Source organism: Aedes aegypti, chromosome 1 (genome assembly GCF_002204515.2).
Source record: "Aedes aegypti strain LVP_AGWG chromosome 1, AaegL5.0 Primary Assembly, whole genome shotgun sequence".
NCBI lineage: Eukaryota > Metazoa > Arthropoda > Insecta > Diptera > Culicidae > Aedes > Aedes aegypti.
The window spans coordinates 284851692-284874577 of NC_035107.1; the positions used below are offsets into that span (position 1 = coordinate 284851692).

The following is a 22886-nucleotide window of genomic DNA, read 5'->3' on the forward strand; positions in this document are numbered from 1 at the left end:
AAATTGAAAATTGAAAATTGAAAATTGAAAAATTGAAAATTGAAAATTGAAAATTGAAAATTGAAATTGAAAATTGAAAATTGAAAATTGAAAATTGAAATTGAAAATTGAAAATTGAAAATTGAAAATTGAAAATTGAAAATTGAAAATTGAAAATTGAAAATTGAAAATTGAAAATTGAAAATTGAAAATTGAAAATTGAAATTGAAAATTGAAAATTGAAAATTGAAAATTGAAATTGAAAATTGAAAATTGAAAATTGAAAATTGAAAATTGAAAATTGAAAATTGAAAATTGAAAAATTGAAATTGAAAATTGAAAATTGAAAATTGAAAATTGAAATTGAAAATTGAAAATTGAAAATTGAAATTGAAAATTGAAAATTGAAAATTGAAAATTGAAAATTGAAAATTGAAAATTGAAAATTGAAAATTGAAAATTGAAAATTGAAAATTGAAAATTGAAAATTGAAATTGAAAATTGAAAATTGAAAATTGAAAATTGAAAATTAAAAATTGAAAATTGAAAATTGAAAATTGAAAATTGAAAATTGAAAATTGAAAATTGAAAATTGAAAATTGAAATTGAAAATTGAAATTGAAAATTAAAAATTGAAAATTGAAAATTGAAATTGAAAATTGAAAATTGAAAATTGAAAATTGAAATTGAAAATTGAAAATTGAAAATTGAAAATTGAAAATTGAAAATTGAAAATTGAAAATTGAAAATTGAAAATTGAAAATTTGAAAATTGAAATTGAAATTGGAAAATTGAAAATTGAAAATTGAAAATTTGGAAATTGAAAATTGGAAAATTGAAAATTTAAATTTAAAATTTAAAATTTAAATTAAAATTGAAAATTGAATTTTTTTTTTATTATTTAAAGGCACTCTGTGCTCGTGGCCACTGCTGTGCCGGAATCAGTTTATCTGTATCTTTCTTACCGATACAGTTCTATTTTAACTAATCTTTATTTACATCTGCCTTTCACTCTCTTTTGCTCTTTTTTGCTCTCACACCGAGCAGGTAGGAGAGTACTGTGCTGTTGGTCCAATCAATTTCAAATTGAAAATTGAAAATTGAAAATTGAAAATTGAAAATTGAAAATTGAAAAATTGAAAATTGAAAATTGAAAATTGAAAATTGAAAATTGAAAATTGAAAATTGAAAAAATTGAAAAATTGAAAATTTGAAAATTGAAAATTGAAAATTGAAAATTGAAAATTGAAAATTGAAAATTGAAAATTGAAAATTGAAAATTGAATTGAAAAATTGAAAATTGAAAATTGAAAATTGAAAATTGAAAATTGAAAATTGAAATTGAAATTGAAAAATTGAAATTGAAAATTGAAAATTGAAAATTGAAATTGAAATTGAAAATTGAAAATTGAAAATTGGAAAATGAAATTGAAAATTGAAATTGAAAAATTGAAAAATTGAAAATTGAAAAATTGAAAATTGAAAATTGAAAATTGAAAATTGAAAATTGAAAATTGAAAATTGAAAATTGAAAATTGAAATTGAAAATTGAAAATTGAAAATTGAAAATTGAAAATTGAAAATTGAAAATTGAAAATTGAAAATTGAAAATTGAAAATTGAAAATTGAAAATTGAAAATTGAAAATTGAAAATATTGAAAATTGAAAATTGAAAATTGAAAATTGAAAATTGAAAATTGAAAATTGAAAATTGAAATTGAAAATTGAAAATTGAAAAATTGAAAATTGAAAATTGAAAATTGAAAATTGAAAATTGAAAATTGAAAATTGAAAATTGAAAATTGAAAATTGAAAATTGAAAATTGAAAATGAAAAATTGAAAATTGAAAATTGAAAATTGAAATTGAAAATTGAAAATTGAATGAAAATTGAAAATTGAAAAATTGAAAATTGAAATTGAAATTGAAAATTGAAAATTGAAAATTGAAAATTGAAAATTGAAAATTGAAAAATGAAAATTGAAAATTGAAAATTGAAAATTGAAAAATTGAAAATTGAAAATTGAAAATTGAAAATTGAAAATTGAAAAATTGAAAAATTAATTAAGAAAATTGAAAATTGAAAATTTGAAATTGAAAATTGAAATAATTGAAAATTGAAAATTGAAAATTGAAAATTGAAAATTGAAAAATTGAAAATTGAAATGAAAATTGAAAATTGAAAATTGAAAATTGAAAATTGAAAATTGAAAATTGAAAATTGAAAAATTGAAAATTGAAAATTGAAAATAGAAAATTGAAAATTGAAAATTGAAAATTGAAAATTTAAATAATTGAAAATTGAAAATTGAAAAAAAATTGAAAATTGAAAATTGAAAATTGAAAATTGAAAAATTGAAATTGAAAATTGAAAATTGAAAATTGAAAATTGAAAATTGAAAATGAAAATTGAAAATTGAAAATTGAAAATTGAAAAATTGAAAATTGAAAATTGAAAATTGAAAATTGAAATTGAAAATTGAAAATTGAAAATTGAAAATTGAAAATTGAAAATTGAAAATTGAAAATTGAAAATGAAAAATTGAAAATTGAAAATTGAAAATTGAAATTTGAAATTGAAAATTGAAAATTGAAAATTGAAAATTGAAAATTGAAAATTGAAATTGAAAATTGAAAATTGAAAATTGAAAATTGAAAATTGAAAATTGAAAATTGAAAATTGAAAATTGAAAATTGAAAATTGAAAATTGAAAATTGAAAATTGAAAATTGAAAATTGAAAATTGAAAATTGAAAATTGAATTGAAAATTGAAAAATTGAAAATTGAAAATTGAAAATTGAAAATTGAAAATTGAAAATTGAAAATTGAAAATTGAAAATTGAAAATTGAAAATTGAAAATTGAAAATTGAAAATTGAAAATTGAAAATTGAAATTGAAATGAAATTGAAAATTGAAAATTGAAAATTGAAATTGAAAATTGAAAATTGAAAATTTGAAAATTGAAAATTGAAATTGAAAATTGAAAAAATGTGAAAATTGAAAATTGAAATTGAAAATTGAAATTGAAAATTGAAATTGAAAATTGAAAATTGAAAATTGAAAATTGAAATGAATTGAAAATTGAAAATTGAAAATTGAAAATTGAAAAATTGAAAATTGAAAATTGAAATTGAAAATTGAAAAATTGAAAATTGAAAATTGAAAATTGAAAATTGAAATGAAAATTGAAAATTGAAAATTGAAAATTGAAAATTGAAAATTGAAAATTGAAAAAATTGAAAATTGGAAAATTGAAAATTGAAAATTGAAAATTGAAAATTGAAAATTGAAAATTGAAAATTGAAAATTGAAAATTGAAATTGAAAATTGAAAATTGAAAATTGAAAATTGAAAATTGAAAATTGAAAATTGAAAATTGAAAATTGAAAAATTGAAAATTGAAAATTTAAAATTGAAAATTGAATTTTTTTTTTATTTATTTAAAGGCACTCTGTGCTCGTGGCCACTGCTGTGCCGGAATCAGTTTATCTGTATCTTTCTTACCGATACAGTTCTATTTTTAACTAATCTTTATTTACATCTGCTTTCACTCTCTTTTGCTCTTTTTGCTCTCACACCGAGCAGGTAGGAGAGTACTCTGCTGTTGGTCCAATCAATTTCAAATTGAAAATTGAAATTGAAAATTGAAAATTGAAAATTGAAAATTGAAAATTGAAAATTGAAAATTGAAAATTGAAAATTGAAAATTGAAAATTGAAAATTGAAAATTGAAAATTGAAAATTGAAAATTGAAAATTGAAAATTGAAAATTGAAAATTGAAAATTGAAAATTGAAATTGAAAATTGAAAATTGAAAATTGAAAATTGAAAATTGAAAATTGAAAATTGAAAATTTAAAATTTAAAATTTAAAATTTAAAATTTAAAATTTAAAATTTAAAATTGAAAATTGAATTTTTTTTTATTTATTTAAAGGCACTCTGTGCTCGTGGCCACTGCTGTGCCGGAATCAGTTTATCTGTATCTTTCTTACCGATACAGTTCTATTTTTAACTAATCTTTATTTACATCTGCTTTCACTCTCTTTTGCTCTTTTTGCTCTCCACACCGAGCAGGTAGGAGAGTACTCTGCTGTTGGTCCCAATCAATTTCAAATTGAAAATTGAAAATTGAAATTGAAAATTGAAAAATTGAAAATTGAAAATTGAAAATTGAAATTGAAAATTGAAAATTGAAAATTGAAAATTGAAAATTGAAAATTGAAAATTGAAAATTGAAAATTGAAAATTGAAATTGAAAATTGAAATTGAAAATTGAAAATTGAAAATTGAAAATTGAAAATTGAAAATTGAAATTGAAAATTGAAAATTGAAAATTGAAAATTGAAATGAAATTGAAAATTGAAAATTGAAATTGAAAATTGAAAATTGAAAATTGAAAATTGAAAATTGAAAATTAAATTGAAAATTGAAATTGAAATTGAAAATTGAAAATTTGAAAATTGAAAATTGAAAAATTGAAAATTGAAAATTGAAAATTGAAAATTGAAATTGAAAATTGAAAATTGAAAATTGAAAATTGAAAATGAAAATTGAAAATTGAAAATTGAAAATTGAAAATTGAAAATTGAAAATTGAAAATTGAAAATTGAAAATTGAAATTGAAAATTGAAAAATTGAAAATTGAAAATTGAAAATTGAAAATTGAAATTGAAAATTGAAAATTGAAATTGAAAATTGAAAATTGAAAATTGAAAATTGAAAATTGAAATTGAAAATTGAAAATTGGAAAATTGAAAATTTGAAAATTGAAAATTGAAAATTGAAAAATTGAAAATTGAAAATTGAAATTGAAAATTGAAAATTGAAAATTGAAAAATTGAAAATTGAAAATTGAAATTGAAAATTGAAAATTGAAAATTGGAAAATTGAAAATTGAAAATTGAAAATTGAAAATTGAAAATTGAAATTGAAAATTGAAAATTGAAAATTGAAAATTGAAAATTGAAAATTGAAAATTGGAAAATTGAAAATTGAAAATTGAAAATTGAAAATTGAAAATTGAAAATTGAAAATTGAAATTGAAAATTGAAAATTGAAAATTGAAAATTGAAAATTGAAAATTGAAATTGAAAATTGAAAATTGAAAATTGAAAATTGAAAATTGAAAATGAAAATTGAAAATTGAAAATTGAAAATTGAAAATTGAAAATTGAAAATTGAAAATTGAAAATTGAAAATTGAAAATTGAAAATTGAAAATTGAAAATTGAAAATTGAAAATTGAAAATTGAAAATTGAAAATTGAAAATTGAAAATTTAAAATTTAAAATTTAAAATTTAAAATTTGAAAATTGAAAATTGAAAATTGAAAATTGAAAATTGAAAATTGAAAATTGAAAATTGAAAATTGGCATGTTTTTGCAACTGCTTTAGCAATTTTTCTAGCTCAAATAACGGCTAAAACATTTTTTAAACCTCAATTTTAAAAATGGTTCCAAATATGAACCTTGACACTTGTGATCATGTTTGACATTCACTTTACGACAAAAATGCCACAGGGCTTATAGTTTTAACACTGGGGTTGTTCCTATCTGACATTTCGGAAGGGATACGGAAAACAAAATATACCCTAAATTTGAGTTTAAACCAAGGGGTGTGACAAAATCTCAAAAATCATAAAAAAATGTTTTTTGGACTTAAATCAATGAAAATCATTTGAGTAAACATGTGCTTCTGCCCTAAACTTAAGCGTTTGATACTAAAATTGGGACAGGGCTTTAGGACCTTATTTTTAATTTCGAAATTCGAAATTCCAAATTCCGAATTCCAAATTCTAAATTCCAAATTCCAAATTCCAAATTTCAAATTTCGAATTCCAAATTCCAAATTCCAAATTCCAAATTCCAAATACCAAATTCCAAATTCCAAATTCCAAATTCCAAATTCCAAATTCCAAAATCCAATTCCAAATCCAAATTCCAAATTCCAAATTCCAAATTCCAAATTCCAAATTCCAAATTCCAAATTCCAAATTCCAAATTCCAAATTCCAAATTCCAAATTCCAAATTCCAAATTCCAAATTCCAAATTCCAAATTCCAAATTCCAAATTCCAAATTCCAAATTCCAAATTCCAAATTCCAAATTCCAAATTCCAAATTCCAAATTCCAAATTCCAAATTCCAAAATTCCAAATTCCAAATTCCAAATTCCAAATTCAAAATTCCAAATTCCAAATTCCAAATTCCAAATCCCAAATTCCAAATTCCAAATTCCAAATTCCAAATTCCAAAATCCAAATTCCAAATTCCAAATTCCAAAATCCAAAATCCAAAATCCAAAATCCAAAATCCAAAATCCAAAATCCAAAATCCAAAATCCAAAATCCAAAATCCAAAATCCAAAATCCAAAATCCAAAATTCAAAATCCAAAATCCAAAATCCAAAATCCAAAATCCAAATCCAAAATCCAAAATCCTTGATTTTTAAATTCAAAATTTCAATTTCCGATTTCCAAATTCCAAAATCCAAAATCTAAAATCCGGAGTCCAAAATCTAAAATCCGGAGTCCAAAATCCAAAATCCAAAATCAAAAATTCAAAATCCAAAATCTAGAATCCAAAGTCAAAAATCCAAATTCCAAAATAAAAATTTAAAATCCAAAATCCTTGATTTTTGGATTCAAAATTACAACTTCCGAATTCCGAATTCCAAATTCCAAAGACCAAACGACAAAAAGACCGAAAGATCCCAAAAGACCAATAGGACAAAAGACCGAAAGACCAAAATACCGAAATACCGAACTAACAGACAAAAGACCGAAGGATCAAACGACCAAAAGACTCAAAGAACAAAAGACCAAAAGATTAAAAAAGACAAAAACACTAAAAGATCAAAAGACTGAAAGGCTGAACCAATAGGCCAAAAGAACAAAAGACCATAAGTCTTAAAAAAGCCAAAAGGTCAAAAGACCAAAAGACCAAAAAACCAAAAGACCAAATGATCAGAAAACCAAAAAGACCAAAAGATCAACAAACTAATAGACGAAAGATCAAAAGACCAAAAGACCAAAAAACCAAAAGATTAAAACACCAAAAGATCAAAAAACCTTTAAGACCAAAAGACCAATTGGCCGCAATACCGAAAGACCAATACCAAATTCCAAATTCCAAAATCCAAATTCCAAAATCCAAAATTCAAAATCCAAAATCCAAAATCCAAAATCCAGAACACCAAACACCAGAACACCAAAACACCAGAACACCAAAAAATCAAAATACCAAAAAACCAAAAGACTGAAAGGCCGAAATACCTAAAGATCAAAAGACCATAAAACCAAAAGACCAAAAAATCAAAAGACCAAAAGATCAAAAAACCCAAAAGACCAAAAAACCCAAAAGACCAAAAGACCAAAAGACCAAAAGACCAAAAGACCAAAAGACCAGAAGACCAAAAGACCAAAAGACCAAAAGACCAAAAGACCAAAAGACCAAAAGACCAAAAGACCAAAAGACCAAAAGCCCAAAAGACCAAAAGACCAAGAGACCAAAAGACCAAAAAATAAAAAGACCAAAAGATCAAAAAACCCAAAAGAACAAAATACCAAAAAAACCAAAAGACCAAAAGACCATAAGACCAAAAGACCAAAAGACCAAAAGCCCAAAAGCCCAAAAGATCAAAAGACCAAAAGACCAAAAGACCAAAAGACCAAAAGACCAAAAGACCAAAAGACTAAAGGCCCAAAAGACCGAAAAACCAAAATACCAAAAGACCAAAAAACCAAAAGATTAAAACACCAAAAGATCAAAAAACCTTAAAGACTAAAAGACCAATTGGCCGCAATACCGAAAGACCAAAGGATAAAGAGACCAAAAGACCAGAAGACCAACAAACTAACGGACAAAAGATCGAAAGACCAAACGACTATAAAACTAACAGACCAAAAGACCAAAAAAAAAATAGAAGACCAAAAAAGATCAAAAGACCAAAAAACGAAACGACTGAAAGGCTGAAAGACCAAAAGATCAAAAAATCAAAAGACCAAAAGATCAGAAAACCCAAAAGAACAAAAGAACGAAACCGAAAGACCAACAAACGAAAAGATCAAGAAGACCATAATACCAAAACAAGATCTAAAGATCAGAAAACCAAAAGTAGGACTCCAAAAGACCAACAGATTAGAGTACCAAAAAACTTCAAGATTTCAATTATCTGAGTTCTGTGGTACCAACATATTTAAAGACAAGCAAATTAGAGAACATCAGAAGACAGAAATGGCGCAGTAAACCACAGCAAGTCTAGTGCGAGCTTAAGACGTGTCTAAAAAGGATGAACAAAAGAAGGATAAGACTAAACTAGGAGAAAAGCATACAAAAAAGTAGAGCGAAAACAAGAGCATGACAAATCCGAGGGGACATATGATAGTGGGACAAGTCGAGTTAGAAGGCTTAGCGTTAGGCGAAGGGGATGATAAAGATCAATAGACGGATTCCATGTCAAATCGGTCAGTCACAGAATTCGACCATCTTTGATTTGGATTAAATTTTGCACATGTTTTTGGTATGGTAGAATAAGTGTTTTCCATAGAAAAATTGATCATTTTGACTCAAGTGTAACTTTTGAAAATGGCCTATAAATTTTTGCATGCAACTTGTTTGAAAAATTCCAACTCCGAAACTGTTGATTTTAGAGGAAAATGTTCTATGAAGAAGTTGTAGTGAACCGTTTGGACTATAAGAAAAAAATATACACTGAAAAAATATTTTATTTATTTTCATAAAAAAAAATCAAAAATAAAACTTAAATTTTAAATTACACAAAAACCCCATTTTTAATATTTTTTAAATTTTCAGCATATAATCTTGATAGTAAAAAGGGGTTTGGGACAAAGTTTCATGATGGAGAAATTTTTAATAAAAAAGTTATTCTAAGAACAACTTTTGGTCGATTTTCAAAATTTTTATTTTGTGTCAAAATAAAAACGTTCTGATGATACAGCAAGCATCTTGAAATGATTCTAAGCCATTATGATTATATGGATAATTTCTCTAGAAGTAGCCATTTTCGAATTATATCGAGTTTAATGTAAAAAATATTATTTTAGTATTGAAATAGGCCATTTCCATAAATTATTCGCGTTTCTCCATTAATAATAATACGTTTTCAAGAGTAAAGACCATATTTCTTTCCATTTACTTATTTTCCTTGGTGGAGAATCACGAATAACTAATGAAAATGGCCTATTTTAATATTAAAATAATATGTTTTGCATTAAACTCGATATAATTCGAAAATGGCTACTTCTAGAGAAATTATTCATATGATCATTATGGCTTAGAATCATTTCAAGATGCTTACTGTATCATCAGAACGTATTTATTTTGACAAAATATCAAAATTTTGAAAATCGACCAAAAGTTGTTCTTAGAAAAACTTTTTTATTAAAAATTTTTCCATCATGAAACTTTGTCACAAACCTCTTTTTACTATCAAGATTATATGGTGGAAATTAATAAAATATTAAAAATGGGGTTTTTGTGTAATTTAAAATTCAAATTTTATTTTTGATTTTTTTTATGAAAATAAATAAAATATTTTTTCAGTGTATATATTTTTCTTATAGTCCAAACGGTTCACTACAACTTCTTTATAGAACATTTTTCTCTAAAATCAACAGTTTCGAAGTTAGAATTTTTCAAATAAGTTGCATGCAAAAATTCATAGGACATTTTCAAAAGTTACACTTGAGTCAAAATGATCAATTTTTCTATGGAAAACACTTATTCTACCATACACAAAAATATGTGCAAAATTTGATCCAAATCGAAGACTATCGAGCACGATTTTTATTTTTTTCGACTCATTTTGGATGGAATTCGTCAATACAAAGTCAACTCGTAACTTAAACGAGGGTCAAACCAATGACGAAGACTATAGACATTGTAGATGACCTTCGGATGCTAAGACAACTGTCGCCCAGCCACCTGTTTGTAAGTCTTTAGAATCTATAACATCCAAAATCAGGACTGTAACGAGATCAGGGGCAACTAGAGACCAAAACGAAGTTTTTCTTGAATTTCTAGAAATTCCATGCGAATTCTAACCCCAGAGCATCCAACAGATCTCTATACATTTTCCTCCCATTTCCATTCCTCAGCGATGAGCGGCAACGTCGGCCTGGCCATCACCCAGGTGTTCAACCTGATCTTCATGTGCCAGTGGGGCATGCGTCAAACAGCAGAACTAGAAAACCAGATGACCTCGGTGGAGCGCGTGGTCGAATACGCCGAGGTCGAACCCGAACCCCCACTAGAAACGGTCGATCCGCAGAAGAAACCGGCCGCCGATTGGCCTTCTACGGGAGCGATCAAGTTCGAGTACTTCTGCCTGCGGTATTCTCCGGGCAGTGAGCTGGTCCTGAAGGACCTGAATTTGGCGATCGAAGCCAAGGAGAAGGTGGGTATCGTTGGCCGGACCGGAGCGGGTAAGTCGTCGATCATCCAAGCGCTGTTCCGACTGGCGGTCAACGAGGGGCTGATCAAGATCGATGACGTGGATATTGGAGGCCTGGGGCTGCACGATCTGCGGAAGAAGATTTCGATCATCCCGCAGGATCCGATTCTGTTCTCCGGGAAGGTGCGGGACAATTTGGATCCGTTTGAACAGCACTCGGACGAGGAGATATGGCGATCGTTGGAACTGGTCGAACTGAAGAAAGTCGTTAAGCAGATGGACGGAGGACTCGATGCGAAGATGTCCGATGGAGGAGCGAACTTCAGTATGGGCCAGCGACAACTGGTTTGCTTGGCGAGGGCCATCCTGAGGAACAACAAGATCCTGATCTTGGACGAAGCCACTGCCAACGTTGATCCAGAGTGAGTTATCATAGATGTTTTAAGTGTTGAAATAGTTGACCAAGTTATGATATTTTTCAGAACCGACAAACTGGTTCAGCGCACCATTCGGGACCAATTCGACGAATGTACGGTGCTGACGATCGCTCACCGGCTGCACACGGTCATGGACAGCGATCGGGTGCTGGTGATGGATGCCGGAAAGGCGGTGGAGTTCGGTCATCCGCACGAGCTGCTCAAGCAACCGAAGGGTTTCCTGCGAAAGCTGGTCAACCAGACGGGTGACGCGACGGCAGCTCAGCTGGTGGGCATTGCCGAGAGAAATTTCAAAAGACGCTGTGAGGCAAAAAGTTGAAGCGGTCGCGGGCGGAAGTGGTGAATCTCCGGAGGTGACAATAACGTTTTACGGTGTGTGAAACTCGTCGTGAAAGTAATACGTATAGATGTAAGAACTAGACTTCTAAAGTGTGCAACGTACAAAGGTAAGAATTCGATTCCATGCGTTTTGTATCAGTTATAAGGCATTAAAGCAGGTAATTTTCAATTAGGCTTGTATTGATACATCCGAATCCCCTGTTGCTTCCATTACTAAACGCGAAACGGTTTGTATAATTGTCAATTTATTCTATAAAATATTTCAGTTTCAGGTAAGTTTTTTTTAAATTTATTCCAAGATTTTACCAAAATAGTTTCGAACATTTTTAACAATATTTTCTTTAGTAGGAAGTTATCGAGAGAGTACTTCAGTAATTTCCTTACAAAATCTTATTACGGGTGTTCAGTAGAATATAGGAATGATTTCAATACCTGTTGAGATCAAAGCAACTCAACAATATTTGAATTCAGTTTTTGTACAGTTAGTTTCCCTGTCGCTATGATCATTATATACAACAACTGCATAGCAACCATAGTAGTATAAATATCCCCATGTTACCAGAACCGAAATCAGTTTCTAATAAACCCCCAGTTTGATAGTGTTACCACGTGTTTCTCTTTAGGTTATCGGCCCAGTCACGCCATACCTAAGAGCCAGTGAGAAGTGAAAAGTTCTCGAAGCCGTTCCAGCCCCAAGATGTCCAGTGCGAAGAAAGCAGGAATCGTACAGTTTGCCGGTGAAGGGTACGACACGTGGATGTTCCGGGTGGAGATCCAGCTTCCGGCACATGGAGTGAAGGAAACCATCCCGGAGGACCCCCTGGCGGTGGAACCAGAGAGGATCGCTTCCCTGGAGAAGGACGAAAAAGCGAAAGCGCTTCTGGTGGCATACGTTGCGGACAGCCAACTGGAATATATTCGTGACAAGGTTTTGCAGCCCAGCCGTACGGCGGTCGATGGCGTTGTTGCGGATGGAGGAAGGTACTCCCCTGACGGACCAACTCCGTCGGTTTGATGAGCTGGGAAGACAGCTTAAGAACCAACTGTTTATTTCGTTGCCACCTAGTTACGATGTGGCTACCACAGCGATGGAAAATTTGAACCGCCAACTGAAGCTTGAGACCCTCAAAGCACGTCTTCTAGCGGAGGAGAAAAAGCGATCTGAAAGAGAATCCGGTTCGAGTGCTGCGAGCGGGTCTGACGGAGTGGTGTTGGCTGCCAGATCCGGAAATCGACGGGGACAATCATCGAAATTTGCCGGTAAGTACTATTACTGTGGCGAAATCGGGCATAAGAAGTTTGCTTGCCCGAAAGTGAAAAATAGTTCCGATCGGGCTCAAGTAGCTAAGATTTCGATCGACAAGGCGGTGGCACTTGTGTCCGGAGCGAAGGTGTCGGAAAAGCCGGACGAAATCGAGTGGGTCCTAGATTCGGGTGGAAGTTCCAACATGGTCTGCGACGAAGGTTACTTCCAGGAGATCCACGAGCTGCACGTGCCGCTTCATATCGACAGTGCAAAGGATGGTGAGATGCTGGTAGCAACGAAGCAAGGTACCGTGAAGGGCAGGTTATGTGTTGATGAAAATCGGTACACGTTGTCGTTTGGACACGTGTTGCTCGTCAAGCAACTGAAATACAACCTGATGCCGTTGTCGAAGTTGCTGAACGCGGGTGTGCACGTGGAGTTCAAGCCGGATCGTGCCATTTTGACGAAGGACGACGAAACTGTCATGTCTACCTATCTCAAGTGATATTAATTATTCTGCCTTTTGGCTTGGTACCTTTTATCTGTTCGTACCTACGGTATTTCTGAGCTATAAGTACTGGCTGCAGTTGGTGCAGAAGGGAGACTTCCCGAACTGTGGACTGATTAACATATTATTTTATTCTTTATTTACAGGATATAAAAGTGGCGACGAGGATGGGATCGGTGCGGCGAAATCGAAGGGCAATCTTTTTTATCAGCGGATGAATCATTTGCCAAGTGGATCAGCATTGGTAACCGGTAGCAACACGGAGCTACAGCTGTGGCATAAGCGGTATGGGCACTTTAGCTTCAAGAATGTGCTCAAGCTGAAACATTCCGCAATAGTGGACGGGCTGGATGGTCTCCATGGTGATGCTAAATTTTGCGACGCTTGCGCTGAGAGCAACATATGGTAAGACAGCCGTTTTGTGGTACAAGACCGCATTCAAGTGGAGTCCACGATCGGGTACACCCCGCAGCAAAATAATTTGGCGGAACGTTTGAACCGCACCATAGTGGAGAAAATGCGAGCGATGCTGACCGAGTCGGGTGCGCCGAAGTACCTTTGGGGATAAGCGGTCCTGAATGCTATGTACGTCACCAACAGAAGTCCGACTGAAGCAATAAGGAAGGAAACGCCTGCGGAACGATGGCATGGAGAAAAGCCTGATGTAACCAAGCTGCGAGTTTTCGGGTGCCAAGCGTTTTTCTGGGTACCGAAGCAGAAGAGAGGTAAGCTGGATTCAACCGGACGAAGGAGCGTGATAATCTGATACGCACCAACTGGATATCGTCTCTGGGATCAAGAAAAGCAGAAAATGTTTATGGCCCGTTATGTCCGCTACAGTGTTGGGAAAAACTCAATTTCTTACAACTCACGCTTGAGATTTTTCATGCGTGAGTTGTCAATCATGCAACTCAGCAGTCAAAAAATCATGGATGAGTTGGCTCACCGTTTTAACTCATTGTCTCGTATATCCACAGTTTACTCTCACACGGCAATAATTTCTTGTTAGTCTGGTAAAATTATGTTAATCCTTTCTAACGTAAACAACAACATTCGGGTTCCACGAGTTTTTGCCAGGTTTTGCGACTGAATCATTTTTCACGGTTTGAGTTGATTTTGCATTAAAATCTCAAGCGTGAGATTTGCGAAGCAGATCTCTAATGAGTTTGCTCTCACGGGAGAGCGTATTGATTGAGATTTTGAGTATGAGTCTATCAACACTGGTCCGCTACAACGAAGCAGCATTCCTTTTCATGGCACCAAGTGAGAGCGTCGATCGTTTAGTGATTCCGGAGGACGTGTCACCGGTTCCCGAGCAAGAGGGGGAAATTGAAGAGTAGCAGGTGATTGAAGCAGTTGGAGAAGCTCGAAATGATGCTCGTGACTTCGACGATGCGGACGTTGGTAATCAAGATCCCGACGACGATTCTGCTACGGAAGTGGAAGACAACGAGTAAGAAGGCACCGCACTCCCATCACAATCAGAAAGGAACGAAACTACCGGTGAAGTTCCGAGGTCTAGTGGTCGGGAGTGCAGGAGACCAGGTTGGTTTTCTGATTTTCTTACATACAAGGCCCTTTCTTGTGGTGCGAATTCACTACAGGTTCCCGAATGTTACAATGATATCAAAAGTCATCCGAACGAGCCTGACTGGAGGGAAGCAATCCAAGACGAGCTGGTAGCTCTACAGAAGAACCAAACGTGAACCGTGGTCAAACACCCTGCCAATTCTGTTCAACCTGAAGACGAATGCTGACGGGCGTCCAACGCGCTACAAGGCAAGGCTGGTAGCTAAGGGCTACGCGCAAAAGAGGCACATGGACTAAGAGGAGACTTTTGCACCGGTGGTCCGGTTGATTACCATCCGGACGCCATTGGCACTAGCAACGACGAATGCGATGCATATTCACCAGCTAGATGCAAAACCGCTTTCCTGAATGGGAAGCTCAAGGAGAAGGTGCACATGCAGTGTCTAGAGGGGGTAAAGATGCGCCCTGACGAAGTGTGCTTGCTACATGGAACAGCCAGTTCAAAGAGTTCCTGACGACCTTGGGTTTCGTGCGATCGAAGCACGACTATTGCTTGTACGTTCCGACTCTGCGGAGATGCCACTGTGTACCTGGTGATATACGATGATGCCGACATCGAACGTATGAAGATCACACTGATGCAGAAATTCGATATGACAGACATGAAGGAGCTGCACCATTTCCTTGGAATCAAGATCCACAGGGATTTGGATCGTGACCTGATGAAATTGTCCCAGACAAGCCAGATCGAGAAGATAATTTCCTGTTTTGGAACGCAAATCTGCAATCCTGTGAAGACGCCTGCCGAACCAAGACTGCAGTTGAAGCGAGAATCCGGAAAAGGCGAGTACCCCTACCGCGAGCTCATCGGTAGTCTCATGTATGTCATGATGGGTTCTCGACCAGGCCTGTATTTCATCGTCGGATACTTGGCGAGGTTCCAGGATGCTGCTGGTGAAGAATACTGGAAGCATGCCAAGCGCGTTCTACGATACCTGCAAGCAACGAAGAAGTTAGGATTAGTCTACAGAAGAAATCCGAAGGAACCAACGGTAAGTGCTTACGTGGACTCCGACTTCGCAAGCGACGAATGTGACCGGAAATACGTTTCCGGCTTTCTTCTGAAGGTGCACGGAAACACTGTCGCCTGGTCATCAAAGAAGCAGTCAACAGTGGCGATGTCATCTACCGAAGCCGAGTACGTTGCATGAGTTCCTGTGTGAGCGAGACGATTTGGCTAACCGGATTAATGGCCGATCTTCGACAAGATGCCTTACTGTTTCCGGTACCGCTATATGAAGACAACCAAAGAGCGATCGCGATGGCAGAACGAGAGGAAACGAGGAGTGTCAAACACCTTGACCTTGAAGTTTCATTTCATCCGAAGTGCAGCTGCTGAAGGGAAGGTCAAGCTGATTTACATTCTGACTCAGAAGCAACAAGCCGACACCCTCACGAAGTCTTTGCCCGCTCCAACGTTTATTGCTTTAAGAAGTAAGTTAGGGTTAAAAGGAAATAACTGAGAGGAGGTGTTGAAATCAAAGCAACCCAGCAATATTTGTATTCTTTTAATGTACAGTTAGTTTCCATGTTGCTATGATCGTTATGTATAACTGCATAGCAACCATTCTAATATAAATATACCCATATCACCAGAACCGAAATCAGTTTCTAATAAACCATCAGTTCGATAGTGTTACCACGTGTTTCTCTTTAACCGTTCTGTTATAAAAGTAAAGAACGTATTTTATCTTTCCAAGAGAACTACTCTCTGGACTCCCTTAAAATTAGTGGCATATTTCTTTTCGCTTGAATGCTGCCAGTTCAATCGAAAATGGCGTCGAAACAGCTAGCATTCCACGAGCGTGTTGTACGGTTTTATCAACGACAAATTAAAGACCTCCATGTTCCTTGCAATAGCCCAAAATTTTATAGCACATAAGGTAATAGAGCAAAATGTAGAATGCTGGTTAAAGGATCTATCAAACTTGGGTAACTTTTGCAGTACCAAAAGACCAAACGCAGTACTAGAAGTGGTACCTAATCTGAATCCGACTACGATGACTCTATTCGTCTCTGGTTTTACGAAACGCCGTACGTGCCGTAAGAAAATAACACGACCAAATTGCCCTCAAGTGCCGTCCCATTGAGGATTTTTTTTTTCGGCTCCCTCGGTTCCCTAGTGTACAAAAATAATTGGCAGGCTAATTATACGAAGCAGTTGAACTCGAGGATTCGTAAGATGGACGCCAGTTCCGTCCAGCGCTCTTATGAGTCCCTTGCAATTGCCCAAAATTCTATGGCACATAAAGTAATAGAGTAAAATCTAGAATGCCGTGAAAAGTGTACTGCGATCTGTCAAACTTGGGTACCTTTTGCAGTACCAAGGGACCAAATGCAGTACTAGAAGTGGTACCCAATCTAAACCCGAGTGGGACGCACCTTGTCGTACGACTGATACTTCTCCAATATTCATTGACGTTTTTTCAAGAATAAACGTTATGTTTTTAATAAAAAATACTGGATCCATTGACAAAAAAAATGGTTTGCTATATGTCCGAAAAAAAAAACATTTTTATTGATAACCTGTTATTACGCCTACTACGTCACAATACGTTGCATTTGGTTGCCATCTGCAGGCCATGAAATCCACTGCATCTCAGCAAAGTCTTGCAGATTGACTCACGTTTAATTAGCGTTTTTTTTTAAATGTATTTGGCGTAAGGAAATGCATATAAAAATACACACATCAACGCCTACTTGTTCCAATCGATAGGATCAACTTGCGATTAGGTAACTATAGTCTTTGCTGACCTTATCGCATCTCCTCGTCACCTCCACCAATTGAACCAACCGAAGCTATTATCACACAATCACACGGTCGGACACGTAGCAGTGTGATGACTTCCGATATCAGCTCTCCAAGATGATAACGCCTTTTTTCTGAAGATGTTCAGTTGCGGATCCAACCGACTCAACGATGGGCCGTTTCGTGTACATTTACTTACAGTGATACCTCCATGAGTCGATGTTCCATGACTCGATATCGACTCATGGAACCATACTAGAAACCAAATTTCATGGTTACTATGATGGTCCCTTTAAGCAGCTTTCCACAGGATTGCTGTTCCATTACTCGATATTTCCATGAGTCGATGGTCCCTTCAATATCGACTCATGGAGGTTTCACTGTATCTGCATTTGCGTATAAATTTTTGACGGTTCAGTGTGACTGCACAAACCATGGTTTGTGATAACCATTCGAAAGGCTGCCATTTCTTCGTCCATTGGACATAGCTTGTGCAGTAATCGATCATTTTTGGTTGTAACCATTTTTAGCTCAAGCTTCACAAACTTGAAGAAGATTAGATTGTGTGCGCCCAATCGTTGCCGAAGTTCAGTATCTAGATTGCTACCAATAAACCATAAATTGTCGTACACCGGTCAGTACCGGTGCTAAAATGTTTCGTGCGTTTGAAGATGCGGTAGCAGTACTAACAAAGGCATCATTAGCGAAGCAATGGACAACGCGAAAAGACCGGTGCATCCCTATTCCGAGGCGAATGCCGTCAGCAAGTATTTCTTCTGGTAAGTCTAGTGCATTTGAATTATTCAATGAATTAGTGAGCTTGTAGTAGCTTGTGTCTGGGTTCGATTCCCGGTTCGGTCCAGTATCTTTTCGTAAAGGAATTTTCCTTGACTACCATGGGCATAGAGTATCATCGTACGTGCCACACGATATACGAAAGCTTAAATGGCAACTTTGGCAAAGACAGCTCTTAGTTAACAACAATGGGAGTGCTCATAAGAATACTACAGCCTCTCTCACTCAATAAAATAATTACAAAACCTATTGAAATTGTTTTTTTTTTCTAAATAGGTGGCTAGTTGGCCTACTGCGAACGGGACTGCGGAGGCAGATTGCAGTAGGCGATATTTACCGAACACTGGACGATCATCGAAGTGAGCGAATCGGTACACGATTCCGCGATAATTGGCTGCGGCAAGTGCAATTGCAGCAGCAGGAGAAGCAAAATAGGAAGAAACCTATTGGCAGTGATGGTGGGAAAAAGCGTCCGTGGAGATTGCTGAGGGTGGTGTTCAAGCTCTACGGTCCGGGCGTGATTGTCTTTGGGGTGATTTACAGCTGGTTGGAATCTGCTTGCAGGTAAGTTGTGTACTCAATATGTGAAGGATTGAAAGAGCTTCTTTATGAGTGCATACTTATTCTTATTTGTAATGAAATTCTAGAGATTCCTATGAGAAGTTTGTTGGGTAGAATATTTTTGCTGAATTTGCTTCCTGACAGAGAAGTTACCAGAATAATCACTGCAGAAACTCTTGGTGATGTTCTAGATCTAGATGTTCGTTTCACCCTAATTAAATTTCTATATGAATTTAACGATAAATCTTTAAAGCGGTCCCTCAAGGAATCTGGACAGTTATTTCTGATGTTACAGTTGTCCATTTTATGAAATAAAATTATTAGAAGAAATTTTTTGCAAGGGGCGATCTATTTATTACGTAAGACAATTTTCGGGATTTTTCAACCCCCCCCCCCTCCCCTCATAAACCCTTACGTAATTAATGGACGACCCCCAACTTGAGTTGATGAGCTTCCGAAATGTTGCACCATTTCGTGAGAGAAGCACTTTTGACACGAACTTATGATGCATAATGTAAACTTTCAGACAGTATTATTTACTTTGAAGCAGCGTAACCACTAAGTAGAGACAATATCCCACTCTGAAACGCTTCTATGTGGCAACAAACATAAAAAAGACCCTTCATTAAAAGAAAAGTGCCTCACGAAAAAACATCCCTTCATGAAGTGCTTCTTTTCTGTGAAAGTGCTCATCAGATGTGAAAACACTTCGGTCGGAGAAGAAAAATGACGAAAGCCGAACAACACAATAAAGCACAACAGGGATGCGCGCGGGCAACAACCTGCTTGGTATTCATGGGGAGTGTTTTTCTATTTCATGGGATCTCAGTATCATCGTGACATTGATTCTTCTCCTAGTCGGGGGTGCATTATGTCCAGCACCCAGAAAAAAGGTCAAAATAAGCTTTTTTGTCTTGGTTTCTGTGCACTTCTCAAATGTAGCTTGAATAGTTGATGCTTATGAATAGCTTCATGAAAAGTAGCGTAGAAAATATACAAGGGGCCCAGATAGCCGTAGCGGTAAACGCGCAGCAATTCAGCAAGACCATGTCGAGGGTCGAGGGTTCGAATCCCACCGGTCGAGGATCTTTTCGGGTTGGAAATTTTCTCGACTTCCCAGGGCATAGAGTATCTTCGTACCTGCCACACGGATATACACATGCAAAAATGGTCATTGGCATAGTAAGCTCTCAGTTAATAACTGTGGAAATGCTCATAAGAACACTAAGCTGAGAAGCAGGCTCCGCCAGAAAGAAGAAGAAGAAGAAAAAAATATACACTGAAACCTCCATTTAAGTTATAGGTCACGGTACGTAAATAGAATTTTACGTTTTTTCGGGGTACGTAAATGGAATCATTACGCAAATGGAAATTTGTGATATCAAATTGACTACAAAAAAAGTCTTGTTTGACAATGCTTGATAAAAGCTCTGTCAGCTGCACTACCAGGCATAAATACGAACTAGCTTGAAAAAGTCTTGTAACACTCAGTTGAATTTTGAATCACCTTGAAAAGTTTAGCATCACCTTAAATCAGGAACATCCGTGAAATGCTATGATGGGTTGACAGTATCTAAATCTCATGATTTTGATAAGATAGAATGTCCAGAACGCGTGTGGCATTTGGAAATGGAAGTTGTTAAGGTGAAGAGGAATCGAAACCAAAGTTCAAATTTTCAAGAGCACGGATCTGGAGAACCGAACATCCGTTTGAGCTGAAAACCTAATCGATTGGTCAACACCAGCTAGTGACCAATCGATGAAGTTTTCAGCTTGAACGGATGTTCGGTTCTCCAGATCCGTGCTCTTGAAAATTTGAACATTGGCTTCGATTCATCTTCACATTAAGATCAGAATTATGTCATATTAATGTGATTCAGGTTTGATCCATTGTATATTCAAGTGTTTCAGATTTGATTCATATCTCAGTGATTCAGGTATGATTTACTTCATGTACGAATGATTCAGGCCGCGATGATTCACTTCATATTCAACTGTTTCAGGTTTGATTCACTTAATGATCAAGTGATTTAGGACCGATTCAAATTATTTTCCAGTGATTCATGTTTAATGCGTTCCGTATCCAAGTGATTCACGTCGGAATCACTGCATATTCAATTGATTCATGTCTGCTTTACTTTATTTTCAAGTGTTTCATACGATTGACTTCGTTTTCTAGAGATTCAAGGCTACTTCATATTTGAGGAATTCATTACTGATTCACTTCATTTTCAAGTAATAAAGTTATGTTTAAATATTTGTTCAAGTGTTTCAGATTTTTTATACTTCATATTTAAGTGATTCAGGTTGAATTCACTTCATGTACATGTTATTCAAATTTAATTTACTATATATTCAAGGACTTTTACACTTCGTATTCAAGTGACTCAGGACTGATTCACTTCATAGTCAAGTGATTCATGTTCGCTCCATATCCGTGTTGGATTTACTGCGTATTCAAGTGCATCAGATCTAATTCACTTTATATTCAAGTAAGTAATACTGATTTTTCTTATCCTTCGTATTCACGTTGTTTTCCAATGATTCATGCCTAATTGTCTTCATGTCTAAGCACTTTATTTTATAATGATTCAGGTCTGATTCACTTCATGTTTAAATAATTTAAGACTGATTCACTTCATTTTCAAATTCTGGGTCTGACATCATATTCGAAAGTGTCAGGTTTAATTCACTTCATATTCGAGTAACTCGGTACCTACTGTTTTTTTTTTATTTCCTAGTGATTCAGGTCTATCATTGGATATACAAAACTTCAATTTTCTATCTTATTTGGATTAGGATATATAACTCGCTTGAAATCATCAATTTTATTTGCTCACTAGCGGCACTAAGCGGTTTCTTTTTTCAATTCAAACATCTGCTTTCCTGATGTCTTTGTCCTTCTCCTTGCACCAAACTGTGTACCTTTCGGATGTCCTTGACCTTCTGAAAAACTTTGCCGAAGACTCGAACTTTCTATCTCATGTGGATCACAAGATAGCACCTGCTTAAAATGATTGATTTTACATGCTCACTAGCGCCATCAAGCGACAACATTTCAATATTCAACTGTGTGTTACAATACTTTTTTAAGCGAGTTATGTTTATACAAATGAAAATATAGATCATGAAAATATCTTTTATCAAGTTTTGAGTCCAACGACCTTCAAAGTAATACAAGAAATTCTTTGAGAACATGCCTTCAGATCTGTTTCAGATACTGTTATCCAAGAACTACTTGGAGTACCGATCATCATATAGGCTTATCGAGTGACCTTTCAGACTCTTTTCAGGTCAAGCTTTCTAGGATCATACCCATACAGGTTCATATAGCTAGATCATAAGAAGTCATGGTCCAACCCAGACAACCAGAAGCCGCATAACAGTTTACGAACAAAGTCGTTTATTCACACAAATTTCATCACACCCACACAACATGGTGGATGATATCGTTTGATCGATGAGTTTCCTCGCATAAAACGCTATTTTCTGAGTTCATATGAACATTTCGTTTCATCCCGTATACTCGTACAAAGTAAGTCGGATCAATCCGTAGCAGCTGTCAAATCAATTTTGTTATGATAAATTAAGTCGCATAAGAGTACAGACTAGTTCGCAAGAAAATTTACACACTCGCATAGCATGATATTTTTCATCATACAAATTATGCATGTATAGCGCCTCCACTTTTGTACGTATAAGGCCTTTTCGCATCATCTTATACGTGAAACTTTGCGCATATAAGCATCGCATAACGCAAAAGGTGATTTCGTTATACGTACATTCTGGTTGTCTGGGAAGAATTCTAAATAGCATTTATACCCATTGGCTGTCCATTAATTACGTAAGGGCTTACGGGGGGAGGGAGGGGTCTGAGATTTCTTATGCCATACAATTTATTTTTAACCTTCCAGTCGTCGCGCGGTTTGCGATCGTTAGAAACACCACGCTGCTGTTGTAACCGAAATGCGAGGTTTTTTCAACACTGTTGTACAAAATACAACAGCGCGACGACTGAAGTGTTAATTTTCACACAAAAAATCTTACCATGGGGGGAGGGGGGTTTGAAAAACCTCGAAAATTGTCTTACGTAATTAATGAACCGTCCCATATCAGCTCATGTCAAATTTCGAGTTCAACTACCGTTTCAGGTTATACAAGAACTTCAGAGTATAATTCTTGCAGATTTATTTTCAAAACAAGTTTGGTTATGCTTGTTGATTCACCAACTGTTCGGCAGGCAACAGTGGTGCTCCTGGCGGGAAGAAT

At 34.6% G+C, this 22886-nt stretch overlaps 3 protein-coding genes across 7 annotated transcripts in view; 2 read left to right on the plus strand and 1 right to left on the minus strand.

Annotated features, from left to right (window-relative positions):
• LOC5578720 (probable multidrug resistance-associated protein lethal(2)03659) overlaps nt 1–11337 on the plus strand; it is a 125925-nt gene extending 114588 nt beyond the window's left edge. The window contains exons 12-13 of the mRNA XM_021838028.1: nt 10097–10814; nt 10875–11337. Coding sequence (XP_021693720.1) covers nt 10097–10814; nt 10875–11148 — 992 coding nt within the window. The 3' untranslated portion in view covers nt 11149–11337. The remainder of the gene's footprint in view (nt 1–10096; nt 10815–10874) is intronic.
• LOC5575947 overlaps nt 1–22886 on the minus strand; it is a 547305-nt gene that overhangs the window by 186916 nt on the left and 337503 nt on the right. The window lies entirely within an intron of this gene.
• Nucleotides 17393–22886, plus strand: part of LOC5578721 (probable multidrug resistance-associated protein lethal(2)03659) — a 34220-nt gene continuing 28726 nt past the window's right edge. For 2 of the 3 annotated variants that reach the window (XR_002498701.1, XM_021838032.1), the window contains exons 1-3: nt 17393–17446; nt 17792–18040; nt 18333–18620. Coding sequence is in view for 2 of the 3 variants with exons in the window: in XM_021838032.1 (XP_021693724.1) it covers nt 17973–18040; nt 18333–18620 (356 nt within the window). In the remaining variant the exon portion in view is untranslated. Of the gene's footprint in view, nt 17447–17631; nt 18041–18332; nt 18621–22886 lie in introns of those variants that run through there. The other variant, XM_021838033.1, reaches the window with a different exon arrangement.